At 37.3% G+C, this 17,260-nt stretch overlaps 1 protein-coding gene and 1 long non-coding RNA gene across 2 annotated transcripts in view; one reads left to right on the forward strand and one right to left on the reverse strand.

The window, feature by feature from the left end:
* The window catches only part of LOC109042569 (uncharacterized), a 45,095-nt gene extending 37,188 nt beyond the window's left edge, over positions 1-7,907 (reverse strand). Inside the window, exon 1 of the long non-coding RNA XR_011899818.1 lies at positions 5,282-7,907. This is a non-coding gene — a long non-coding RNA (uncharacterized lncRNA). The remainder of the gene's footprint in view (positions 1-5,281) is intronic.
* Positions 7,908-9,052: 1,145 nt separating this feature from the next.
* LOC140224484 (uncharacterized) lies at positions 9,053-17,138 on the forward strand. Its single transcript, XM_072299651.1, has 7 exons — positions 9,053-9,078; positions 10,341-10,636; positions 11,685-12,044; positions 13,053-13,309; positions 14,043-14,205; positions 14,869-14,968; positions 15,702-17,138. Exons 1-7 carry the CDS (start codon positions 9,053-9,055, stop codon positions 15,871-15,873), a joined length of 1,374 nt encoding a protein of 457 aa, XP_072155752.1. The 3' UTR covers positions 15,874-17,138.
* The last annotated feature ends 122 nt before the right edge of the window (positions 17,139-17,260 follow it).

Consider the following 17,260-nt stretch of genomic DNA (forward strand, 5'->3'; position numbering starts at 1 on the left):
ACGTGTTCTGCTCCAGTCATTCTAGCCCATGAAGCGGTGCTCAAAGCCACATGCTTTCAGGAAATTTGTGTTTAATCGGGGGGAATTTGGCGACGCTCGAGCGTTCATACGGCGTTTTCCCTTAACCAGGGTGTCTAGTTTTTATCATTTTGGGAAATCCTGATTTATCCTGGTTTTTACTGCTGAATCCTGATTTCATAATTTTTCCAAATCCTGATCGAATCTTGTTTTCACGCAAGGCGAATAACTTCACAAAAATAGCTCGATAAGAAATCCGATCGGATGGCCGACTTTTCTCAAATCCTGATTTTACGTCAGATTTTTCCTCAAATCATGATTTACCTTAAATCCTGATAGAATCTGGAAAATCCTGATGCTAGACACCCTGTTAATAACGCCTCAGTAGTAAACGGTGATTCGTCATGGGTTCTGGTGTGCACTGGAAAAAAAAACACATTGGCTCTCGAGTCCAGACTCTTGAAAACATTGACAAGAAAAATGACTCTTGATTCAACCAGAATTAAGCTTAAATCAAGAGGAAATCCGCTCAAATTAAGAGGCTCGATTCTTGATTTAAGCTTAAACCTGATTGAATCAAGAGTATTTTTTCTTGTCGATGTTTTTCAGAGTCAGGACTCTAGATCCAATAAGTTTTTTTTTTTTCCAGTGTGGTCGAACTGGCGTGCGGTATATAGCATCGATTAAGTGTGAAAAATCTCGGCAGATTTTGCATTGTTAGCCGAAATAGAACGATAGCCTTTGCGCATGAGCCTAAAATATCATTCATCATAGAAATTGGTCAAATTCCAAGAAATGAAACCAGGATTTTTTTTTCCTGGAAAAAAAACCTCGCATACACTACAAAAGTCGATAACTGTGATAATAACGCGTAGGGGCTATAACGTTCCTTATATGGCTGCAAATTCAAAATCTGCCGGGATATTTGACTCAATCGATACGATAAATCTTGGCTATCGGGGCTTTACACTTTGGGATCATCAGACCAACGAGTCCATCAGAGATGCTTGTAATATGCAAGATGTAGCCAAGTGCCAAGTGGACTAGGATGAGGAGAAAGATGTGGTCGGAGCACGTTGACAGAATGGATGAAGAGAGACTGGCAAAAGTTTGTATGACTAGACAACCCATAGGGAAAAGACTGCCTGGACGACCGCCTAAGAGATGGGCACAAAGCTGGCTCTCTTCTCCTGAAGATGATTGAATGTTCCTGTTGCTATTTGTTTTATTGACTTGACGAATCTTTACAGATAATTATTAATTTTTTAATATTTTGTGCTTGGCACTCGAAGGCTTGACAAACAGGGCCATGCCCTAGTCGTTAGTAGAAGAAGAAGAAGAAGATACGATAAATCGCACGGCAGTTCGAAGAAGCCCGAAACCGAGAAGAATCACCTTAATATCTGCGCAAAAGACAATGAAAACGGCAATGACACCTTGATGCAACTATTCGCACTCTACGAACGTGCGTGTAGCGTACGAAAAATTGAAGGCGCCCGGTTTTTCTAAGGCATACAGCAGTGCTCGCAGCGACGCACTGCTTTCACGACGCGGTATGTGGGTGGGATATACTGCCATACCTACTGAGGAAGAACGCCGTATGAACATTCGAGAGTTGCCAAATTTCTTTTGATAAAATGTTTGTCTTTGAGAAAAGTTATGGATATTTTTCCTTAAAATTTTCAGGAACTTTAGGTGAAATTGCAAACAACATTATCTGAAAAATTGGGAGGAAAATATTTATACGTTTGTCAGGAAATTCGTGTTCCAGAAATGGTAATTTGACAACGCCTGACGGTCCACACGGCGTTTTTCCTTAGCGCGGAAGTATAATATCCCGATATGTGGAAAATATCATTTTCTGTTCGCTTTCCTTGCTTTTCGTCAGACAATTTCATCTTGCCTTATACTAGGAACGGCGCATAGTGGATCAAGTCTGCAGGATGGGTCGGACATGAATTTTTTACCTAAAAATGCAAATTACGATGTTTATTTCGTCAAATTTTAATTATCAAGGGGTGCTCCTAAAAGAAAATTTTACAATGAAACCACGTTTAAAACCTTGACGTTTTGTATCCATGGCGCTATAAGTTTCTAAAGTTTTGAAACTTCTCCCATTGAATCGTTCCATTGTGTGGCGCCGGCGCGCCACACGCTGCTGCTGCCTGAACTGCTGTAATGCTAATAAGACCGGAGCGCCTTCCATTTTTTCTTATGCAATACGCGTGTCCGTAGAGTACGAATAGTTGTATCAGAGGGTTATTACAGACATCATTGAATGCCACACTTTACTTCTGTCGACTAAGGAGCCCCGTACCGTATTATTCTACTCATGTTGTTTAAGAAATTAGATTAAAAATATTCCCTTCGAAAATACCTACACTAAAATATGTGCCTATTGAAAAATGCTGATAGGTATTTTGAATTTGTTAGATTCAATACAGATGTTCCTTAACCGAACAGTTCCAAAATGTTAGCATATTTAAAAGTAAAAAAGGAAAATTTACGATTCTGTAAGTTGTCACAACGAGCTTTGAACTCAAGCTAAAACTCTTACTGGATTATTGTCTCATTATAAGATTCTGCTAGGGACGAATTGGGACGAAATCCCTGAGTTCCCCCACAAAAGGAACATTTTTCTGACAGGCTCTTTGCCTGGGAAAGATGATGCTGCCACTGGTTCTCCCTGAGATGAACTTTCAAGCTAATAAGGCTCTCTAACAAGAGGCCTCTCATGTTTTGACTCATCCATTTTTTGCTGCTAAGTTAACGCGGGCCTCCAAATGCAAAAATAACACCTTCAATTTCAAAATGGAGGGGGAATAAATTCCTAGTTTTCAAAACCGATTTCCTGACATCATGCAGAGATAAATTATCACGGATATTGTAATTAGGGCTACCTGCATTATGAGTCTAGCTATCTAATGATGATTTTGCCACAGACGACAGAGATACTTATTGATTAAATTTTTTTTTTATCTACTGTTACGAAGTTATACGCAGTAAGACGTGTAAGTAGAATTGCCAATCGCTAGATGTAATAATTTTCACTGTTGTGATTTTTATTGATTAACTACCTGTGTCACACAAGGTTAGACCTCTTGGCAATATTTTCGTAGTGTCAGCCATGTATTTTTATAACATGTATTTTTCTGAATGTAAAATAAATAAATTTAAAAAAGAACATTTCACAATCGTAAATTTTAACCGTTGCAAATAATTCCCTTAGAAATTTTCAGATACACTAGAATAGATAGCTAATACAAGTCTCAGAAAATCCAAACAAATAAATTCTCGAGTTTTCCAGGAGTCACACGAGGAAAGGCTAAAGATGATATCGTTCCTGATCTTATCTATCTACTCTTTTTTACTCTTTCTATCTACAGAATTCCTTGACTATACTGTAGTATCATTTGCATGGGGGCTATTGAGTTCACCTGCTCTGACCAGCAAATGGTTAATTGAGAAATGAAAACCATAGCTAGGGTTGCCACAGACTTGAAAAAATGAATTTTCTTAACATTTCCATGGATTCCTTGACACATGTATCTAAAATTTCCTAAAAAATGAGATTATACCAGATGGTTAGCAAGACATCATTTGAAATAATTGTCAGGCAAAATTTGTTATTCAAAATGTCAAGCTCATCCGAGAAAGCATATATATAAAGGTGACTTAACAATATCGACACTATCGTCATGTTCCCCAACATTTCAGGCTTTTCCCTGACTTTGGAGAATTTCTTACCATTTCCAGGTTCGCCCGATATTCCCTGTTGGTGGCAACCTTACACTGCACTATTTAAAAGCTGAAAGTACAGGCTCTCATAACACGTTTAAATACATTAAAAGTAATATGCATGGCTCTTTCTAAGAAATGTGAGGGAATCTGTCAGACCCCATTTCAGATAACTGGTCCTTTTCCTCTGTAGAAACATACAACAAAGGAGGATGAATAACCTGGGACTCTAAGTAAGTGCATGATGCACCTTCCATCATAAAAATTGGAGATGGATCAATTTTTCAGCTAGAACAGCTCAAAATTGCTCCTAGGACAACTCAAATTTTAATATGTTTCGCAAGGGAATCCTTGCAGACCCTATTTGGAGGCTAGGGAAATCCCTCCAACTCTCTAAGTGAACTTGAGGGGGGGGGGGGGGTTTACCGTGCATTTTCATACGTAGGGCGTCTTTTAGTGTCTCTCCCCCCCCCCCCACACACACACACAATGCCTCGTTCCTTCCATGCCCTCATGGCATTTCTCTTACACAGCAATGTAACCATCACAAGATAGGTAAAAGATATTGGCTGTTTCATCACCGGATGCCAAAAACCCCTACTGCCCCCCCTCCCCCATCCCGAAAAACAAAAAACTTGTATCAGGCAGTTTTAACACCACTGGCAAATTGTATTCAGTAGAAAGTGGATCACTGCTTGAAAGGTGTGCTATGCCAAAAAATGTCAACAAAATTACAGCACATCTGAGTATTGGTTCGGCTCTACGTGGCTAATCAGAAAAAAATTACGAAACAGGATCAGGCATGATCCCACCTTAAAAAGTACAACTAGGCACAAGATAGAGACAGTGCTGACAAAGGCATTTGAAATCTCCCGAGCCATACACATCATCTCAATCTAAATTATGACTTGCGAAATGACGTCAGATGCTGAACAAAGGATACCTGTGAAGGTCATCAAGAAACCGACATTGTCAGGAGAACCCTACCATTTAAATTAGATATTTGGAATCTTCGAAGCCTTCAGAAAGCCACAGAGTCCAGACGGTTTGATTAACTAAATGATTCACAGAGCTGTTGAGAGGCTAGCTGCTGATTTGTGGACCATGTGGCCTATTGCGCAACTGACGCATACCAAGTCACTGAGAAACTTCCTTCCACTCCAAGTCATCGCAACCACCACTGTTAACTTAGAGAATCTGTAGAAGTGAGGAATGTTAACTGAATGGTGAAAAAAGACATGAATGGATTGAGGGGGTATCAAACTCCTGGGAGTTATTGTGAAATGCGTCAGCACATGCTCAAGGTAACAGGGCAGAAATGTAGGCTTTTGCGAATGATGAGGATGCTTCGATGACAGTAATATTACGAAGGGAAATGCATAGTTAGTATACATATTGCACACAAGTTGTGGAAAGAATGAAGGCAAAGTTCAGAAAGCTCATGGGATCAGGTGCTAAAGCTCAGCCAAGAACTGACTTCCAAGCAAGAAAATGGGAAAATTTAAATCAATTTAAGTATACTTACAATATACAAGCGTCATTGCCCTACTTTCAACGGTTGGGATCACTTAACACAGCGGAAGAACAATTTAGAAAGGCCGATTTCATGTTGGGGAAGCGAACATGACTCACATGTTTTCAATTTTTGCAACTTTGAGCTTTTCAGGTTTGTCAACGTTGCTCCAATTCTCAGAAGTTCAGCGACCATCAGAACGAGAATTCCCGCGTTTTTCCTATTGGCGCGATATTTGAAATGACGCTCTCTCCGCCTGGACGGACATCGTTTCAAAATTACAGAAACATACTTTTTCGATATGTAGCTTACGATTTGATTTTTAGTATTTCATTATACCTGCCGACTGTACTAAGGGAAAGCGAATGCTCTTGGAGTTCCCTTTTGTTCTTACAGAGGTTCGGTGTGAACTTGAGGTGGTACGGGACAACCGAACTTCAAATGAAACATGGTTGGAATTCGACGTTAACTATAGGTCATTTTTATTACCCTGTAACAAGCGGATTACCTGGCTTCAGGTCTCAAAGTTGGAGGGCGACCCCGAGTAAAATTTAGTATTTCAAAATTTCGATTCAACTGATTTTCCAAAGATTTTGGCACAAACCCTATCAACATCCAAAATGACTTTAAAATACTCAATTAGGTACTTTTGCATATCATCCAAAACAATTTTTCAAAGTTCTTTAATATATTATTTTAGAGTGAGTTGCTGCCAACATTTTCAAATTTGAAATTTCCAAAAAAATTTTTAATACGATCGCAAAAAAACAGAAAACAATTAAATTTTTTTCTCTAAGTAATTGGCCGCTACCTGTCAAAGTTTTGATTGCCCTTTTTCAGGGCGAAGGGTCAATAAAAGCTTAGGCAACTTTAGATTGATCATTCTAGCAAACCTCTATTCTTTACAAGTGTTTGAAGTTTTAAATTTTTTTCTCATTATTTGAGAGAAGACTCGTCGCCAGGTGCTTCACTGCACCCTGCTTAAATTTACAAGTCCATTTCGGAATTTTTACTCCTAATTAAGTAAAAACTTATTAAGTGCCAACACCGCCAAAAGTAAAGAAGGTCCATTTTTGCACCGAAAATTTGATATAAATCGATGTTCTCAATGATTGCCTTTGACTACGAGACTTTCCAAAATATACAGCGAAACCTTAATAATCAGGATACCCGAAATTCAGTTTTGATTGCTACTTTCACGGCGAAGGGCCAATAAAAGCTTAGCCAATTTTAGATCAAGCATTCTGGCAAATTTATCTTTTTTACAAGTGTTCGAAGTTTTATTTTTTTTTTTTTCATTTTCTCAGGAGGCACGTGTGAATACTAGATACAATCTCTGGTATTTAATCTCTTAAGCATAAAAACCTAAAATTATCTCAATTTCTTTTCTGGAAAGAAAATATGAAGGGATTTGGAGGGATACAGATAAAGAATCTTCCCAATAAATTGTCTGTAAGAGTTAATAGTGAAACATCTTAAAACATTTATGCAAATTTTAAAACCGGATGCTTCATTTGTCCTCTGTAAAAGCCTTAAGTAGGTGATAATGGTTACTTGTCAACTGAGAAAGGCGCAAAACTTGTATCTTTAGTTTTCAATATTTTGAAAACCTGTTGGTGTTCTCCGTAAAGAAAAACCAATGAATGTTATTCTTCAAGATTTGCACAGCATATTCGACATAAGATGAGGGAAAATAAATTGTTCTAAGAATTAATGCCTGTCAGTATTCCCCAGAGGAAATAAAATATGATATTGATTCTGTGACATTGCAAATCTTGATACATGTTTTGCGACTCTCACCATTGAAGGGGTGCTCTATGTTCACCGAGGATAACATTCAAAATTTGATTTTGGATAGGTGCTAGTTGCTTATTGCTTTGAATAGGAAAAGAGAAAGTAAGTCAAAATAAAAACCAGGAAAACTGAGCAAAGTAGCGATTTATTGCAAGATGTTTGCCTTATTCAAAGTAAAGAGGATTCCAACCAGGTGAAGATTCAACTAGAATGTCAGTAAATAAAGTAATGAGATAATAATTCTCAAAAACAATTTTTATAAACAATCTTCAATGTTAGAAAGTCACCCAATAACAGGTTCCTACATGAACCATAAATAGAGTTTGTAAAAGCTAATTTTTAGTTTGAAATTTTTTGTTGAATCTTCGAGGGTCTACTTATTTATTGATGGCATACTGGTTTGATAAAATGTATTTTTTCTGACAGGAGCTGTTTAAAAAAAAAATGATGATAAATAAAGGGGAAAAAATACCCCAACAACACCATTTATCAGTTGATAGGGTAAGTTAAGTTTACCTTGTATCTGTGGCAATTCTTTATTGTTTACTGAATTTGAGAGACCTCCCCCCTCCCCCTTCGCATTATTGTTTTGGTAAAACAAGTTATTTATGGTTTTAGATTAGAATTAGCATTGATTCAGGATCCTCAGTAGCCAACAGAGAGACTAAAAAAGAAACAAAAACATTCAATCATTCTGTACAAGTTACAGAGAAGTAAGTCTGGGTGTCCCAAAGGGTCTATACCTTAGGGACAAGAGTGACGCAATTAAATTAATGCCTATTATAAGCGCATAAGTCTAAAAACTCATGAGCGCTGGCTTTTGTTGATTGCACAGGACACTAAGCCTCATCCCAGCATTTCACATTACATCAACATTGATGCATATCGACAAATCTGATGAATGTTACGCCATATGGATGTTATATTGCATCCAGGTTGGCTGAAACGAGGTGGACGCTGTCAATCTTAATATAATGTGTATCCTATATCGACATCACGCTATTGACGACGTCACATCTATCTAGCTTACACAAACATTGACATTAGTTGAGTAGATACAGCACATTGATTTTCATTGACGGCGTCAACATTTCGATCGACAGTTTATTAAATTTGCGCGCGCTCGGTCGAATTTAGCGCGCAAACAGCGTTACACAACATCAACAACAGACCGCGAAACGGCTTTCTAGAAGGTTCACTAACCTCAAAATTCATAAGTGCGCGCGTGTGCGTGATTGCCAGACGTAATTTTGTGATGTTTACTTTTTGCAGGCAAAGACCCCCTACGATGTGCAGGCAAGATGGCTGCGTCGCGCGACGGGAACTCAGGGCAGTTCGAGCACTCTCTTCCCAATACCTACTCTAACCCATCCTATCGTCCGCCGCCTCCCTACCCACCCAGCTCTCCATCAATTTCCGTTTCCTGCGCATCTACCTGAGGCCTCTGCACGTGCACCTGTTCTGCTTTTATCAGTTTGATTGGTTTTGGATTTGGTTTGATATCTGCACAGATATTGTTTTAGCAAATTTTTCAAGAAATGTGCTAAGTGCCTCGTATTTACCTATTAACAGGAAGTTTCCAGAAGTTGTACCATTGTGCCACAAAAAGAAATTGATAAATTTGTGCGAATGTTTAGTTAAAGTTTTAGCTTGATGGTTCATCTTTACATGGAAATATGTTTGGTACAATTATAATTTCCACAATGAAAGTCTGGCAACACAGCTAACTTAGCAAAATCCCTCATATTTCTTAGGAATTAAGTCAGATGTGAGGGTAAGATTTATCCCCCCCCCTCCTCCTCTCAACTAGTTCCCCCAATGCGCACAGAATGTACTAATAAGCAGCATAAAGCAGAGGGAAAGATACAGGTATAATTAATAGATAGGTATTCACAACATGGATGATTTCAAAATTTGACATCTGAAGCATGTTTGAGATAATATTAAGCACCGATAGTATTCTCCGGAGGAGGCTGCAGTGGGTGATGCATGCATGTACACAGCCTGGCAAATACGTAAGTACAACCCTGCGTCTTTACCGACCAACTACACATCTTTTTTACCCAAAATTTAACTCTAAGTACTCTAAGTAACTTGTGTGTTTCTCCCACACGTAGATAGCCTCCTTTTATTTTTTAAATTTTTCCTGAGATCTACGCCTGATTCCAATAAGGAAGGAAGGATGCTATCTTAGTTTTTAGCTGCCATAGCTTTATCCTTAAAACATTTATACCTTGTGCGCATACAATCCTCAAACTCATCCCTTATCATCTGGCATCCTCTGCCTATTTAAGCAATAAGTAAATCCTCTAATCAAACATACATGGCTCAGATATAAATTAAAGCCCCCCTCCCCCCCGTATTTTCCACCAAAATTCAAAATGTAAATAGGTACGTTTAAGATTAATTTCAATGCCTCAGAACGCTGGGGCCCCGACACAAGCTTGTGATTTCTCCATAAATTCTAAAGATTCTCCATCCTCATTCCTTAAATAAATTATATCATAATAATTATGTCAATAATTATATTATATCCTTAAATTATATCAGAAAAATATCTTGCCAAAGTATTTTGAGAATTACCCTGGTTGACTTGGGTTGGACTCGTTTAGAAATTTAATCTCAATCAAAAATGCCAATTCCCTGAGCTGAGCAGTTTAATTTTTCTCCGCGAGTGAAATTTGTGCTTGGCGCCATTAGGAGCAAAGAGTAGGGGAGAGGAGAGAGCAACAGAGCAGAATCATGGAGTCCGAGCGAGCTGCACGCACGCTCCACCAGCTACTCCCGCTCTGTGATCGCCTGCACATCGTAGGGGGTCTTTGCCTGCAAAAACGCTCAATCATATTTGTTCGACGGAACATGTTTTGTTTCTTGTGTTATTTGCTCTGTTTGCTTTCGTGTCAAGTCAATTAATAATAAGTTGCAAAGTTCAGCATCCTGGCATTCCTGGCCGCAATTCTCAAGTGATCTGTGATCATCATATTACTTACTACTTCCTAGTTACTACCGCCTGCCAACACCAGAGACCGTAAGTCTAAATATCATGTTTTGAAGTCCTAAAAATCAATCAGAATGTCTGACGGTGACAATAAGTTGTTCGTCAGTTTTCGTTCGAAATCTAAATATAGGAAAGTGGCTCGATCCATTCAAAATGCCCCATCAGAAATCTTGCCCTCCACCTCCACTACTCCTCAGGTTCCTCAATTTTCTCCCACTCAAGCTGTCAATCCTGATCCTGAAATCTTTGATAACACCTTTTTGTTTTCTCCCCTCCTAGCATATCGCCTTCTCCCCTCGACCATATTCCTTCAGCCCCTAGAGTTTCGCCATCTGATGGTGATATAAATCAGGAAATTTTGCCTGGGCATCTCGACACAGGGTTGCCAGAGTCAGAGCCGTCATTTTCTACTGAGGAGCTACTTGAGCTTGTAAATGCCCCCCCTGAAGCTGATTATTCTGAGGAAGAAGATGAGTTTATCGACATCTGTGATCCTGTTGAGTCGTTACAAGATGAGCTCAGAAAGTGGGTGGCTGAATTCAACATTACATTAGTGGCTCTTTCAGCTCTCTTATGTATTTTGCGTTCCCATGGCTGCTTTTCGAGGTTACCTAAAGATGCTCGAACTGTTTTGAAGACACCCAAATCAGTAATCCCAAAAAGTGTTCCCCCTGGGCAGTATTAATCATCTTGGTTTGCGAGAAATTCTATTAAAATTGCTTGAAAGTGTTGTTGTCAGAGGTCTAGTGTGTATCAAGTTGATTATTGGAATCGATGGTCTACCGCTGTTTAAGAGTGCTGCACGTGAAGTTTGGCCAATTTTGGCTTGTATTAGCAACGTGCCCTCTCTTGCTTCCACTGTATTGTGTGCTTGTAATGTGAGCAGGGTTGGGAAAAATTAACTTAAACTTAATGGGGGGGAGGGAGGCAGGTATCATTGATGATGAAAATTAAGTACTTTTGTATGAAATTCAAGAACAGTTTAGTTAAGTTCAGTAGGGAGGATCTAGGTCACATTTTCCGAAGATTAGTAGACAACGATTGTTTCTATGACCAGTTTTTTCCATTCTCCTGCTCAAAAATGAAAACCCATGTAAAATTCTAGTATCAATCTAAAACATGAACTTGGAAGCTTTCTTCTTATATTGAGCCAAAATAACTCAGTTTTGTTCTGCTGAACTCATTCACATTTACAAATCCACATTTTTGCGTCCAATAGTGCATAAGGAGTACCTAGACTCATTCTGAGCGTACCACCGTTTCAAACTCCTTGAGTAGATTAAAAAGCCCAACTGGCAGCAAATACTGCAGAGTTGCATGATAATCTTTAATTTATTTGTAACTGACACCAAAAGCAAACATACCTGAAAGCCTTATCATTGAATTAAACTTAAGACTTTCATGATATTTCCGTTTTGAAGAAAATCATGTTGCCAAGAAAGTGCCAATAAGAGTATTTCTTGAACATTTTTCCTGTAAAATTTAGGATCTGCTTTCTTACCCTAAAGATTGTCCAGCAGGAGTCATTCAAGCTCAGTGCTCTTATTCTCACTTTTACATCTTGTCCTTGCTTTTATAGTAACATTTCTCATAGCTTTTTCTGATCATGCTTTATTTTTACAGATGATCTCATAACAGCTAAAGCTTCTGCCAAAACAGCTGAGTTTACTTCGGACATTGAACTTTCAGGCAGGTCAAAGAGAATTATCAAACCTGTCCAAAGGTACAACTTCGACGGAAGTTCTGAAGATGATGAGGCTTCAAACTCCATCAATAATCGAAAAAGACAAAAGAAACAAGAGAAGCCGGCTCTACCATTTCATCCCCTTCCTCAAGCTCCGGCAATATATGCTTCTTCTAGGGTACCTGTTGATCTCGTAAAGCATTCTCCATCAGATTTTATATCTCCCTCAAAGGCATCACCAACTTTGAACACTAACGAGAACAATAATTTCAATTCCACCCATGACCAACGTACCTCTGGTAACTTCCTATGCTTTATTTCTTACTGCGAATCATTTATATTTCTCCAGTCGTGCAGTACTTATGCTTCTTACTTATTCCCCACTAAGCTAATTAAAATGTTACTGACCCTCCGCAGTGAAGTCAGCAAGAACTTTTCATTATTTCCAAGGATGGAAAATTTTAAGAGAGGCAGTGAAGTTTGCCTCTGACCACTGATAGCTGAGATTTAAATTCTTCTCATGGAAGGCTTCATCTCCTCTCCAAAAATTTATTGAGTAACATCAAGAACTTCAAGAGACCCATCTCTTTGGCTAAAGTTTTACTTTAATATCTTTCAGCTGAATTTTTACGTTTTGTTCCATAAAACCTCTTCACGCACCGGAAATTTATTGACATCAGTGGGCTCAGAACAATTTTTTTGTGATATCATGCCAAAGTTATGAAGCATGTAGATAAATGAAAATCTTTCTAACTACAAGCCTGAATATATGATTGCTTAAAATCGAATCTCTCTGAAATGTTGGATACTTGCTAATTAAAATCTGGCAGATCATTCAGCATAAATTTTCCTTGAAGTTGCAACAACCACAATTGAAGAGTTTGCCCGTAAAAGGGCATATTATAAAATCGTTCCTTGTTTTGAAAATCTATTGTACAGCATCAGCGCATCTCTGGAATCATACAGTCATGTTGTTATGTTGATTCGTCGCTCATGTGCAGAATTAAAAGCCGAACTTTGCAAAGCCACACTCTCAAAGCTTCAAATGAACTTTTTCTATAACACACATTTTTAAAAGATGCCCTTCTACAGGCAAACTCTTCAATTGCATTAAAATTTGATAAACGCTTCATTTTTTTGTCAATATTTTGCGATGTAATTCTTAATTTCAGTTTCTCTTTTAGTGAATTTTATTTGTCTCCCCTTCCAAAAGTACCTAAGAATGCTGAAAAAAATTAATTTAAAGTCTGTTCCAATTCAGTAATCACTGTGTCACTGAGTCTGTTCCTTGTCCTATTTGTTCATAGATGATGCCATCCTTAGAAAATTGCATTATATCCAGACTTCCGTCGATTCACTAGCCAGAATGGTAGAAGTACTGTCTAAAAAAGTGGACTCAATCAGTGGATTTATAATCTCAGTAGCTGAAGCTCCTAAAGATCTCTCTGCAGGTGTCAGCAGTAACCCATTGGCCTTAGAAGAACTTTTGCCATGTCGTGACAATGATTCTTTGGTGAAGGTGAACGATCAGCTAATTGATTCAAATGAAGCAAGAGTGAAATTAGTAAGTACAACAGCATGTGGATACAAAATTAATAAATAGCAGGCAACTTGACCATGAGGAAAACTGAAGCTTTGATTAGGCTAACATTTGCATGGTAAAACCCCGCAAATCCCAGGCAAGACTCAAAACCTGGATATCACATGGAATTCTGGCAATTTGCTGTAATTATGAAAAATAATTTGAAATTTTGGCCCTTGGATGATTTCAATGCTGAATTTTGCTTCCTATGTGACTTGGATAAGCAGTGGTGGTTTTGGACAAAGTAAAAATCGAAGCATTTGGAATTTAGGAAATTTTATGAACCCTGAAAGTGGATGCGAAGGATAGTTGTCCAAGGGCTGTTATCATTTTGTGCATCTTCATTTTAACTCCTGCTCATTCACTTCGCCAGATGCGTACCTATTGCCTAAGCAAACGAAGTAATTTCAGATTATAAAGGGATAAAAATTATCATTTTTTTTATTTAATTAATTTTTTTCCATGCTACTTTCTCTCAGAAGCTACCAATCTCCACATTTCCTTCGCTTTCTTTACTTGGTATAAGTAGCAATGTGCCTCTTTTATTGTTTGTTGAGAAGCTGTGAAGCATATTTGTAACATTTTGAACATCATTCAGTGAGAAAGTCACTGAATTGGTAATCGCAGAATTTTCATCTCTTTTCTTCATGACAGTATATTTGGTTTGAATTTGATTAATGAAGTCAGATACTCATTTTTTATTGCTTTTTTTTAGGTGAGAATCCTATCAAATGTGGGAGGCAAAACCACCAAAGATAAACTGTTTGGAATGATGAAGAGGATAATGAATGATGACGTTGCAATCCTCTATAGTTTTAAAGGGCAGTCGCACAGCAAAAAATCATTCGAGGATTTAAAATTTCTCAAACTTATGACAAGTAAGTTTTTATTAATTAGATTTAGATTAGGTGTAAAAGTCAGGAAACTTCACGTAACCAAACTTAATTTTCCATTATTACGATTATCATGCCAGTCAGGGCAAATCCACGAAATAAAATAAATAAAAAAGTAATGAAAGGGTCAAGTAATTAAGGCAACTCACAAGGCTAGTGCAATAACAACTACAAAGATGGAAGTAAGCTTAGGCAAATGGTAGTAGCAATTAGGTTGAAGTATTCAAGCAAAGTAAAGTAAATCACAGCTGCTGTCATAGCATTGTCTGGAACCTTTGTGAAGGTACCCCATTGAAGTCATCCAGGTGACCGGCAATGCCTGCCCAAAAAAAATTTAAAAAAAAGAAGGAAATCGATGGATAGAGCCGTAAAGGAAAGATAATAGGGCTCATGGTGAAATATACGTCTGTATGGAAAGAAGCGATGATTAGTACTTCAGGTGAACTCTATTATCCTTTACGTAAATATCACAGCCACTGCAGTGACGGTTACTCTTCCAAAGGGACCACCTTTAGTTATCAGCCTTATAAAATCAATTACAATTTCACCAAAATCTGATTTGTTGAAATGCCTGTACTTGGGTGTTTATAAAACCTCATACCTCACTGATTTTTCGTTTCATTTAATGGTTTCTTATATCTCTTGCAGAAGTTCTTCAAGATCAGAAAGCACCGGATGCGACAGATGTTTACATAAAAGATGTAGTTGCAGATTGGCTCATTCAAGCTAAGACCAGGAGAAGCCGGAAGTAAGTAAGATATTTTTATTCTACATATTATCCACTAAAGGAGTCAAGTAAAGTTTCCCCTCCATTTTTTGACTCAAGTTCCATGTTTGGACGTATTAAAACAAAATTATGAATTTTCAAAATTTAGAAGTCTTGTGTTAAATATTACAAATCCCTCGCTGAAGAGATGGCCCCGTCTTTTTCATTTTTCATTAAACCAAATAAAAAAATCCCAAAAAAAGGGGAAAAAACCTTGTACTTTCTCCTCCAACTATCTGTTTTTCCGTGTGCCTTTGTTGTCCAACCAACCTTGTCGAGGCTCATCCCGCTTTTTTAGTTTTCTTTTTTAACTGTCCTCTATGCCTACTTAAAACACATAATGTGACGAGACATAATTGAAGAAACTAATAAGGAAGTCAAATGCACATGTAATGGAGATTTCAGTGGATACGGTTTTTTTTTTTTTTTTTAGTATCCCCCAGTGACTAGGGGTTATATACTGAGAAATTTGCATGATGCTTAGAGATGGCTCAATGGAAACAAATGGGCAATGACAGACAGTTCCTGTCTCCTCGTAAAACGTCTCTTTTTTCCCTCTGACTATTCCTGGTGGATTATTTGAACCTTTTGAATTTTCTTATAAATGCCGTGCCTTGGTTGGGAGCTACAGGGAGCCATAGGACATTAGGATTTTTTTTTCTTCATAAAATATTTTAAAAATGAGTGTTAAAAGTTCAGTAATTTCCTTTTACAGACTTTCACGAGCATTGAAGAAGACTGAGAATGTCATTCAAGGAGATGAGAATGCTCATAGCCAGAATCCTGTAGACTGTAATCCTGGAATCCAAAATCCACAAAATGAAGAAATCCTGTCAGCTGTTCACTCAGGCCTCGACATAGCATCTGTCATGCTGACTAGCTTATAGATTATTGCTTATGCAATTTCACCGTCCCAGAAGATGGACACTTTCTCCAATCGTTCTTTTCTTTATTTCCGTTTTTGTTATATTATTTTTTTTCGTTATTATTTTTGATTTTTATTTTCGTGTTATCAGATGAGGTACTATTCTGAGATACTAGATGTAATTTTCAATTTATTCCTTGGTTTCTCTCAGAAACTGAAAATATCAGGGATAAGTAATTGTGTTAATTGAGCAAAACATAGCTTTATAATCATTACTTACATTATTATGCCACTTTTTCTATGGATACTCATACAGAAACTTTAAGTTCCTTTTTTTTTCATTAACTACCATTTCCTTCATTTCCATTCTTGTGAGATTCTTTAAATGTTTTTCTTGGTTTCTTTCAGAAACTGAAATTATGAGGGATACATAATTTTGTTTTTTGTGTACAACTTTGCCTTCAACAATGGCATTACCGTGCCTTTTTTCCTATCGATATTCATACAGAAACTTTAAGTTCCTTTTTTTTCTTTAACTGCCATTTCCATTCTTTTGAGATAAATTAGACTTTTTCAATATTTACGAAAGTTTTCATCGCATACCTGTAAATTGGAGAAAAACACTAAAATTTTGACCCGAATATTAAACAAGTTGTTCGAATAGTGCTGGGTCCACATTATTTTGCGGGGAAACAAAGTCAAAAGAAGTACTAAAATTAAATTAGAATTTATAAGTATCAGAATTTACTTTTAAATTGTAATTTAATTTTTTTACTTCCTTTGGCTTTGTATTCCTGCAGAACAGTGTGGACCCAGCAATATTCTAACAACTTGTAACTTAGGTAATGCTTGTTTCACACTGTGTTGACCTCAGTTTCCTTTGAGTTTTTTCTCCTTATTCTCATTCGTTGCTGGCTTAGGTAAAATTAGCCAGCTAATCATTGCGAAGACGCTTTTAAATATTCTGACAATTTTAAGCTACAACTTAATTTGTTACTAGACAGGTTTGAATGTGAAAAAATGTGTTACAATCATTGTGTTACAACAATTGTGTTAATTTGTTACAATCTTTGTGCATTTGTTCGTGCCTTTCCTGGAGTCTGATATTTATTTATTTATTTAATAAAGTACATGTCTCTTATAATTTTAAAGATATTCTCACTTACAAATATTTTATGAATTTCATGTTAGCTGTAGACGTCTTTATTTCCTGTAAAAGTTTTCGAGGTAAATTATTGTAGTCAGTTCAGGAAGTTACAGGACAACCAAATGTAGTTTTTTCATGAATGCAGATGTTTGTTATTCTGCATCATATTATTTCTAAACACTTGCTTAACAATTTATAGCCAAAATTGATTTTTTGAATGTAAGGAAGCCAGTAGAGGTTTCATTGGCCAGTAAACTCCGTG

The sequence above is a fragment of the Bemisia tabaci genome, chromosome 4, assembly GCF_918797505.1.
Source record: "Bemisia tabaci chromosome 4, PGI_BMITA_v3".
NCBI lineage: Eukaryota > Metazoa > Arthropoda > Insecta > Hemiptera > Aleyrodidae > Bemisia > Bemisia tabaci.